This window comes from Hemicordylus capensis, chromosome 3 (genome assembly GCF_027244095.1).
Source record: "Hemicordylus capensis ecotype Gifberg chromosome 3, rHemCap1.1.pri, whole genome shotgun sequence".
NCBI lineage: Eukaryota > Metazoa > Chordata > Lepidosauria > Squamata > Cordylidae > Hemicordylus > Hemicordylus capensis.
Genome location: NC_069659.1, coordinates 134,339,271 through 134,350,224, shown reverse-complemented (window position 1 = coordinate 134,350,224; position 10,954 = coordinate 134,339,271). Strand labels below are relative to the sequence as shown.

The 10,954-nt window shown below is 38.6% G+C and overlaps 1 protein-coding gene across 4 annotated transcripts in view; it reads right to left on the bottom strand.

The window, feature by feature from the left end:
• Nucleotides 1-4,280: 4,280 nt before the first annotated feature.
• Nucleotides 4,281-10,954, bottom strand: part of MAP4K4 (mitogen-activated protein kinase kinase kinase kinase 4) — a 231,311-nt gene continuing 224,637 nt past the window's right edge. For all 4 annotated transcript variants that reach the window (XM_053306630.1, XM_053306631.1, XM_053306632.1 and 1 more), the window contains 4 exons: nt 10,739-10,888; nt 10,252-10,411; nt 8,954-9,093; nt 4,281-7,366 (listed from right to left, as the gene is read on the bottom strand). In XM_053306630.1, the coding sequence (XP_053162605.1) occupies nt 7,283-7,366; nt 8,954-9,093; nt 10,252-10,411; nt 10,739-10,888 (534 nt within the window). In that variant the 3' untranslated portion in view covers nt 4,281-7,282. The remainder of the gene's footprint in view (nt 7,367-8,953; nt 9,094-10,251; nt 10,412-10,738; nt 10,889-10,954) is intronic.

Here is a 10,954-nt window from a genome sequence, read left to right as displayed (position 1 = left end):
TCAAAACAGTGGTGCATCAGCTGGTAACCTCTAGGCCCACGCTCTACGTGGAGCTGCCTTTGTATGTAGTTCAGAAACTTCAGTTAGTTCAAAATGCGGCAGCCAGATTGGTCTCTGAGGCAACTCGGAGAAAACATATTATGCCTGTTTTGAAACAGTTATACTGGCTGCCGATATGTTTCCGGGCAAAATACAAAGTGCTGGTTATTACCTTTAAAGTCTAAACGGTTTATGTCCCGGTTATCTTAGAGAGCACCTTCTTCTACATGATCCCCACCGCACGTTAAGGTCATCTGAGGAGGTCTGTCTCCAGTTACCACCGGTTTGTTTGGTGGCGACTCAGAGGTGGGCCTTCTCTGTCGTTGCCCCGAGGCTGTGGAATGCACTGCTGACAGAAATCTGTAATCTGAATTCATTGCTGGCCTTCGGGAGAGCCCTTAAAACCTATCTGTTTGGCCTGGCTTTCCAGGATTTTTAATTTGTTGTAAATTGTTTTTAACTGCTATAAGTGTTCGGCCTGGTTATCCAGGGTTTTTAACTGTTTAAATGTCTCAATGTTTAATTCGTTTTATGCTGTTTTTATAGTTTTGGTTCTAATCATCAATTGATTTTAATTTTTTATTTTGATGTAAACCGCCCTGAGCCTTTTTTTGGAAGGACAGTACATAAATTGAATGAATAATATTCAGGGGTTGCCATTCTGTTTTTATAAGCCAGCTGGTGTTTCCTTAGATTAGGCTGGGAATGCTTCAAATAACTCTATTTTATACACACACCCTCCCCCACCACAATAAGGAGCCTTAGCCTTCTTTAAGAAGTCTGTGACGAAGAGATCTGAAACCCCTGTCTGCAAAATAAGCTCACAGCATAAAGCAACAATGCTTATTTCCCCAAGCAGAATTTATTCCTATTGTGTATTTTATTTTTAATCAGCCCAGACTAAGATGCACTTTTTTCTTTCAGATGGTACCAGTACAATGTTGGTCCACTCTCTTTCCAATCATAATGTTGATTGTTCTATAAGTTAACTCCTTATTCCCATGACTTCTCCAATGTCTTGCTTGTGGGGCTCGTTTGTTCTCTCCAGGCACTTTTGAGAACTGAGTGTTCTTCTCCAGTACACTAAGCCATTGCTTCCTGTGCTTCACACTTTGACCAACTAATTCCTCTCATCATTCATTGCATTTGCTTCATCTTTTCTCCCTTGAAGTTTTTAATTTACCTTCCTGCTCCTCCCCATCCTCTTTATTCCTATTCTACCAATCAGCTTCATCAAATTGTGTGCCTTTTCCCTAGCCACTCAATAACTGGAATACTCTTCCCAACAACCACTTCAACTTTGCCCCAAGGAAGGTTCTAGAGGGTAGGCAAGGGGAAGTAAGGGTAAGCATTTCTGATTCAGAAATCTAGTTTTTAGGACACTGCTTATTTGTCTGACAAATGCACTTTGCCCCTACTTTGCCCCCTATGACCACCCTATGCCTCTATTTTTTTCTGGTGCTGTCACAGCTTTGTCTTTCAAGTGACTTCTCTTTCTTTTCTGCTCAGGCCTTCATCTAACCATGAGATCTGCTATTTCCCACACTCTTAGCATCACTTTAGGTAAGCTTTAGATACTGTCCTTTCCCCATCTTTGTAAATCAGCTAGTATCTTTTTAGGAGAGAGATATTATATATTGTGACGGGGCATGTGCATATTCCTAGATTATTGTCCAATCTCATTTTATCTGATAAAACTAGATTAAACAGTATTTTAGAGACAAAGATTAACTTGCCCCATTACCAACGAACAAATTTAACTCTCAATTTGCAGGATTCTTATATGTTTTAATCCTCTGTTGTGAGCATCCCAGAGAAAAATTTGTTATGGGATGGATAACAAATACAATTTAAATCATAATAATAATCATCTTGAAAACATGCGAGTAGACTCCCGAGGAATCAGTTTTCTCTATTCAAGCAAAAAGTACACTTCAAAACAAGGCCAATAGGCTTTCTTGTCAAATGCACTATTGATTAGCAAGGAGTCCTTCATTTCCCTGCATTTCACACAAATCATTAATACTAATACAAAAGCTTGATCAGTATTGACATTCAATAATAATGATCCACATTAATACTACTATCTCAGATAGGAACAAACAATTTGAGGGCTTCAGTGATTTGGAGAATGATGTCAAGTTTCAGAATCCCAGGGGCAAAGCCCTGCACTTGCCCTCGCCCCATGGTGTTCCCACCCCACACAATTAATTCCTCCAGCGCATATCCCCAGGATTACCTGAACAGGAAGGGTGACTTGTTGCAATGGAGGCTACTCTTTCTCCCCCTAGTATGGTGAGAGAAAGGAGGAACTGCTGCTTCCACATAATACCCCCGCTCCCATTTTCTGATGGGGAAAGTGAGACACACAGCAGTGGTTCCTCCTCCTCTCCCTTGGTAAAATGGCATTTCTTCCTAGAAAATACTGTTTTGTCACAGAGTCACGGTCCTGAGGGGGAGAGCAAAAGGCAGTGGTGATACAAGAAGCTCATAGTGGTGCCATCTCCTTTCAGCACCCTCTTCAGGCTTTGCGGGTTGGCTATGGGGTCCTGGCAAGGGCTCAACTTAGGCAATCCAATTCTGCCCCACATGCTGACTAACACCTAGAGAGGATCAAGAGGTTTGTTCTCTGGAGGCACCAATCTCACTCCAAACTCCCGACAGAGCTGCTGTAAAGGCAACTTAGTTTTACAAACTAAGATTAAGAACACTGATCTTGTTGCCCAAGGAATCACAGAGTTCATCCTAGTTTGCTTTGTTATCGAAATATCAGCCCTTTGACTACAGCTGTCAATGCAGACCTGACAGTTCCTGGTATCTCATTTATTTATTTTAAATGTATATACCACCTGACTCCAAAGGCTCTAGGCAGTAGTTAAGAAATCAAAAGCTTCCCTCAGGCTTGAACTATCACCTCATTTTCTAGTGAGCATGTCTGTACCAGAGTGAATGCTAGCCATGGTTAGATCTAAATGACAATTTAGCTAGCATTCAACTTGGTGAAAACACACATCTGTGGGACATGGAAAAAGCATCATCTATTTAACATATTTTTAAACCACCCAAAACTTACGTATCTAATTCCACTTAAGAGGGAGAAGCATGAAACCAAGAGAGAAAAACACAAGGCTAAGTAGAGCTCACAATCTCTTAGCCATGTTTAAGTTTAGGAACTAGTGCTTTCTCTCACTGATACACAGGTGGGATTTCCAAGCTAGGGTATGCACTGGCAGAAGCAGCCAACTGGGTAGCAACCAAAGTGAATTCTATGCAAACTTTACCATTAAGTCATTTTGTCAAAAGATGTCCCCAGTACTGTCTGCTATTTGGAACTGTTCATTGCACAATAGTTATGGTGACCTACACTGTGTTTGCACCATCCTTACTATCTTCACTTCCCCCCCACAACACACACACACACTCCATTTTGTTTCAAGAAGCATTTGCACAAGTCTTCACTCTGTATTGGCCTGTAATCTTGTTTTCTACCATTTCACATAAGTTGTTTCCCCTTTAGATTTTAAATGTGCCACTCTCCACCCCATCCCCACAAAGAATTTCAATTAGGTGTACACTGCTCATGTGCATGGTTTTAGGAACAGAGCAAGTAAACAATGATCAGCACATGAACACCATATTCTGACACCTGGGCACAAGGTGTGTATAGTAAAGTGCATTGGCTAAAGATTTCTATGCTACCCTTTGTACCAAACAGTGATTACAAGTTGCAATAATACCTCTAAGTATAGTGATTACCAACACAAAACATGTAATGAGATACAAATAGTTAATAATAGCAGTAATAAACATCTTGACCAATTTTAGAGACAGGCTATAAACGTTATTAAACAGAATGAGTTAAACAGTAAGAGCCAGAGATTTATTAAAAGAATTGGTCTCTGCCAACACTTCCCATCATACTGCACTTCGCAATCAACCCCACAACTCTTTGAGGTCAGGACTTGGATATTATTGGCCCATACAACCAATCTGTGCACTGCTAGACAAGCCACCCTATGTTGTTTCAGCAGGGTTGCACAGAACTTCCTTGTGGTGTCTGTATCTACCTGCAAATGTGTGTGTTTCACCAAGTGAGGATTTGCAGCATTTAAAACATACTGCATAATTTCACTCATGTTTCATGTCACTGCAGTTTCTTCCACTGTGATCTTGAAGAGCAGCAAACATTTTACACACACAAACACAGGAAAAAAGTTACCAAAATATTTTCAACATACACATAGGTGTCATTTTTACTTTATTTAAGGAAAAATTGGGGAAAACAGTAATTTTATAATACACAAAAGACAAATTAGACAGCACTGCAAAAAGGCTGCGCATTGCCACCAGTCTGCTTTGCAGCTCTACAATTAGTAACTTTATTGTAATTTTGTCATTTGTATTATTGTTTAAGCATCTTTATAGTTGGCAGAGTTTGGGGTTATAAAAAATCACAAAAAAGTGTACTGCTACTACTATGAAAACCTAAACCCCACAAAATCACTTTGAAATAAACCATAAATATGTGATGCACATTAGTGTAACAAACCCATTTTTGTAAACATTTTCTCCAACATAACATGTGCATACGATAAAAATAAAATCACTGCAGTCATACAGTTAGAGTTACTTTGACTTAAGATACAGAAAATTACTTAAAGCTTAAAACTAAAACTAGGAGTATTTTTTAGGCTTACCAACAGCACTGCTTTTAAAAAATGGTTTCAACATTTTATATGTAGTGGTTCCATAATACTGATTTGACTTGTAAAGTTAGCCACCTTCGCACTTGTGTGGGGATTGGGTCAGCTATACAGCATTTCCACTGAGGGGTTCTTTTCCCCATTCCACTTTCCTGTCGTACAGAACATCACCAGCATATTGACCCAGGAGAATTCCTCCATATTAGAACATCCCTAAATTTATGAATAGTAGTCTTTTAATAATATGTATAACAAGGTGGCATGAGAGGCAAGGACAAGAATTAAATTAGTTTTAACCACACGGTGCCATTTTGATCTTTACCAAAGGGTACTGGTCAGCTGGCTCCATAAACTATGCTACAGTGCCAACTCAAACCGCCCCCCGGTCCACGTGTCTGCCTTGGGCTTCCAAGTCCCAATCATTCCCTGCTGTATGAAGCAGAGTTGCTTTTTTGGCTGTTTGGTAACAGGTACAAAAAGTGAACCTCAGCCCTGACCATCAATGCTATCCAAAAGCCAAACAACTAAAAAAGAGGCTTCAAAAGGTTTTTTTTGCCAACAATGATAAGGCATTCTTAGCTATGTGTTTTACACAAGTGAACTTTTGGGAGGATAAAAACTGTTAGCAAAGAAAACAAAAGGAAACCAGTGTTGGTTAAAGTGATGAATAGCAGTCTTATTTATGCCAAAATAAAAGCTTGGTGAACAGCATGCCACCTCAATTGGTGCTGTTCAATGCAAAGTGTGATCTCGCATGAACTATCTTGATCGAAGAATCATTCTAAAATTCCTACCTGTCATGCCATTTTTAAAAAGGTAGCCACAGCAGAAGACACAGCCCATGAAACACTGGAATCCAGTTCACTGACTAAACAGTGAGCTTAAGGCAGCTGTCAATGAATGTACCCCACCAAAGCAAGTAAAAAACTTTTAAAAGATAGAAACAAATCAGAATGATTGAATCCTGACACTGTGCATTATTATATCACCAACAGATAATCATACACTCGAGCTTTCTCAAGTTATTAACACATGTAGCCTTTAAGCAAATGTTAGTCTCTTACTACCAAGGCCAGAAATTCACTCATAAAACAAACTGATTGCTCCCCCCTCCCCTTTAATAAGGTGGGGCAGAAGGGAGGGGGGAAATGAGAGTCAAAAGTTCAGAACTTATGTATAAACATAACTAAAAGCTTTTTTAAAAAATGAATAAGCAGTATTAACTACATTCTTAAAAGAGTTTTAGTGCATTGCAGTCTTAGAAAAAGGAAACATCATTTCCCCCAAAAGTTTCCTATAACATTGAACAAGTTGTAGAACTAATGTCATTCTTGTTACTTGCCTGTAACTAAGCCCCACATGCTACAGTAAAACCTTTTGGATTTTAGGCTACATTTCTATTCAGGGTGACACTGGTTAAAAAAAACTGAAATTTGAAAGCAAATTTAATAAACAGACTACTGAAGATACTGTGTCACTGCCACAAATCTAATTCAACCATCTCAAATGAATGCTGGTCTTTCCTGCTAAAATCTGATACAAAACAAGCAGTCAAACCTTTCACCGGTTAGTTTTGGTATTATGATTAACTGGACATTAATATGTGTTCTACTAAAAACAACCTATATACCTAAACCACCTCTTTTATTGTATGCATTAGAAAACAATGAGGTAGGCACAAAAATAAACACGTTTGGAATTTCTTTCCCCACCCCCTGCCCAAGGCTGCATGCGCAGACTGGTAGTAAAGTTGTTGCACATTTTAGGTTTAAACAAAAATTAAACCTTTAACTGAGGCAGCGCTAACACTGACATTACCAAGTTCAGCCTAATGACTTGTCGTCATAGAAAAATGAACAATTTTTTTTGTTTTTGTTTTTTTTATAGAAAAAACACATCATCCACATGTGGTTTTTAGGCAAAACTTGGTACACAGAAAAATGACTAAGCTCTTGGCCAAGCCCCAAACATAAAAAAAGTCACCCCACCTCCCCTAAACCACTGTGTCTTTCACATTTTATAAATATTAACTTTTAAAACCTGCACCTTCCTCTTTGCCCACGTTATCACATTACAAAAAGAATAAACAAAAAGAAAAAGCGATGTCAATTAAATACATTGTTAATATTACTCTATTAGATTTGCCCTCTGCTTCAGCAACAACTGGCCCCGCCTACATCACCTTCTCATGCCTGCCTCCCTTCAAAATCATGTTTCTGATTAGTCTCTTCCTTTCTTTCACTGGGAATTCTGGACCTGGGGTAGGAGGAGACGGGGAGGAAAAGGAGAGAGACCTGATTCTTTCTCTTTTGGAATCCCAAATCTGATAGCACCTGATGGCAATATCTTTACAGCACCAGCCACATATTGCAGCCTCAGTTTAAAACACAAAAAGAACCCAACATCAGTGATGCCTGCACATGCATAGGCATGTGGAACTGCATCATGGCAGGTCTGTACTCCAGTTGCAAATGATTCCAAGTTATGAAGACTCTCGAAGACTCCGGATGTCAGCAATCCCTTGCAAAACTATGCTGCTTCTACCAACTCAGAAGAGAAGTCCTGCCTAAGGTCATGAAATACACTTGACTGCTTCCTCCAGACCGTACAGAGGCAAAGAAAACCTGTGAAATGAGCAACAGAGAGGAAAACCATAAAATAACTCATTTGGAAAACCAAAGCAAAGGAACTGCAAATAGGATTTGTTTGGCATCACTGACTCTACTCAAAGCTATGTTGAGTAGCAATGTACAGAAGGGTAAAGTTAAGAGAAGCCTTGCATGCCTTTTGATGCTAAGCAACACTCTTCTGCTTCTGCTTCCCTGACAATACAGAGCACAAGACAGTTCATTTTTAAGGGTGTGCATTCATTTTATAAATGAATTAGAGCAACAACAAATCAGTCATTCATGTCCTCCATTTTTTGCAATGAAAATGAATGAGCTCCCTTAAAAATAATCTTTCTCTCTTTTATTATTAATGTTAGAAAAAGCCCTCATGATCCTTGGAACAGCCAGTATACTATGTACACATGATAGAACGCTTGTGGTGGCGTGGGGAGGAGGGAAAGAGAGATAAAGTAGCAAAACTGGCAGATCAAATCAGTCTAATTCCATAGCAGAAAACATGTTAGCCATGACGTTAACAATCCCTTTTTAAATTCCCTATAAAATGAGGCCCATTTCTCCTATTTGAAATTTTGCAGGACTGATCATTTGGAGGGGCCAGAGAGAGCCTGGAAAACAATCATGCCACTAGAATAGAACACTTAGAAGTTAAACTTGGGAGAAGAGTTGCTGAGTTTCTCAGAACTGAAGCAGTGTGAACCCTATAGAACATGCGTCTTTTAACTGCTCTTAAAGAGAGGCCATTTACCCAGCTATGCTGAAATTTAGATGCCCTGGATGAAGAGCAAAATGCCTGAAGCATTAAAGCAATCTGGATGGGAAAACATCAAAGTTACAGGCATTAGAAGACTAGCTGGGTTCCTATGAAATTAATGGGGGAAATGAAGAAAAATAAACTAACGAAAAGAATCAACTTGAAACATATGAATCTAACAAAAATTCCATTTTTAAAAAGCAAAAATGCCCCACTATACAGCATGAACGGAACAGGGACCCACATTCAGACTAGTTCCACTAGTGTAATGCTGTCGTGCTAGCATAATGCAAAGATGTAGGTCAATAACATTGCACACAAAAAGAGGAAGGTCTGTTGAAGACTAGTAAACCAGACTAGCTGAGTAAGGAGAAGATGCTGACACGTTACACAACAGGTTGCACCATGTGTTGCACAACCTTGGTATGTATCTCCAATGTCTTCCAGTAGTCGTTGTGCAACATTATGTAATGCTGCATCTTTTCACAAAGTTGCAAAATTCTGAAGTGTGCCCATTGTGCTAGCACACTATAGTCCTAATCACGTTATGTTCAATGCACAATCTGCAGGTAATATAAGCACTTACAGCTCTGTGTGCATGTTATGCTTAACACACAAGCAGCAGTACACTTCCCATCTGTACCATGCCATTTGAGGGCTCTGTATTGAGTTTCACTTTTTAAATCAACACATGGACATGTGTTCAGACATCTGAATGCATGTACAGTGTAATGTCCAAATAGGACTTAGGTCAGCCACTAATTTCTCTCTCTTCCCCATAGTTTTGAAACAGAAAAATTTAACATAAGGAGGACAAAAAAAAGTTTTACCTTGTCATTACGTTCACATAGAAATTTGAGTCTTTGTGCCCTTTTGTGCATAAATACACCATCCAAGTGTCCTGTTTCCACCGACCGTATTTCAATAGCCTTTTCTCCCCAGCCCATAATTTGATTGGATCGAATATATGCTTTACAAATCAAACAAAAAGATATCCACTATTAATGGTCATCATGATATGCAGCAACATAAAACAAAGACTATTTTGTACATTCTGTCTAAACATTGCCTGTTCAAATGATAGCATTTCAGACCAAGCAACAAATTCAACTGCAGAAATAATATTTTCATCTTCAACTGTATGACAAAATTTCTAGAAAATGGTTTTTATAATCATGGCTTTCGTTATCCATCCCTTTCCCAATAGTTCTGATTTCTTTGAATGTTAAAATTCCAAGATATAAAAATTCCTATTTCTTCAGCATACATGCAAGACAGCAGAGGGAGTAGCAACTCTAAAAATGATTCACAAATCTTAATTACATAGAGAATATTTAAAGCATTTTTTGAACGAGTGCAACTAGCCTGAAATGTATTTTTCTATCCGAAGCTGACACTCACAAAAAAATAAGCACGCTCAGTACATAAAGATATTTTGCCTTTCTGAAATACTACTACTGTATAAACGTTATGGCCAATATTCTACACACAGCTCCATATATTTTGTCCTGCTGAAAGCAGTGGCTGAAATCCTAACACTGCATTCACACAGCTGGTTGAAGCATGAAAGTTTCATTAGGATGTCAGCCACTAAGTTTAAGCCCACAACCAAGGAAGCCAAGCTACATTCATTCACCCATTCCACAAGAGCTCCCTAAACCTGAATGAAGCATAAAAAGTATCACTGCAAATATAAGAAGGGGTCTGTGCTCTTAAGACTGTTCTCCTCATGATCCATCTGTAAAACAATTTTAGTCTAGTTATGAATGCTAAGCCTTTTTAGAGAAGCTACTTTCTTAGCCTACCCACAATACGAAAATAGTAATATTGGCCTACCATATAGAGCTGTCAAAGGTGCTTCTGAGTAGGAGATGAAAAAGGTTAACTTTTTAAATATAAAGCCTTTAGTCTCCTGGAAATTGCCCTATATAAATGCAAGAATGCTTTACTTATGTACAACACGTACAAGCAGGTTAAAAACACATAAAGGCATTGTACAAACCTGTTCAAGCAATTAGTTTACATAATTCAAAGTGAATGTTAAGAACTGTAAGAAATCCACCCTTTTGTTGTTCCTCCTCATTTCCCTAACACTACAAGCAATGTGCGAAATCTTTTACATACATACCCACTGATGTAGGCATCTCCCCCCACTGCAGAACCACATCTTTGGTGATCCTTCCATATGTATTAACATATACTCCTTCATCTTCATAGCAAACAAGTAGCTCCATCCCATCAGTGTTTGGAAGAATTATGATTGCATGGGGCTGGATACTACTCTGGATCTGCAAATAAATATATATTCATCAATTTCAATCTGGCATCCAAAGGTTTCTTTGACTTTATTTTTGAAATCTGATTGTACAATGCAGACATTGAAAAAAGCTTTAGTTGTAAGAGAAAGCATAGAAAATAGTATGCATTTTTAAAGTGCAGTGAAAATCCTGTTCATTTTAAAGTATTTGTTTATAGTATTCCACATGAAAAAACAGCTCAAGAACTCAATAAAAACATACTGAGAATGTAACAAATCTTCAGGTATTAATAAAATCTGAGCACGCACAGACTCATGGGCTAGGGGGAAAAACATAATAAGCACTCTGTATTCTTACATGTGTTGGGAGATAAATATCATACACTGATCCCGAGTCCACATCCACTGCATGGAACCCTGCACAGGAGCCATAGATAACCTTCAGTCTCTGGCCTTCTTCTACAGTAAGATCCACTAATAATGGCTTATGTACCAAGTCTCCAAATGACTACAAAACAGTAATAAATAAATTTGTATGTATGTATTTTGCACATTATACTGAGATATATACATT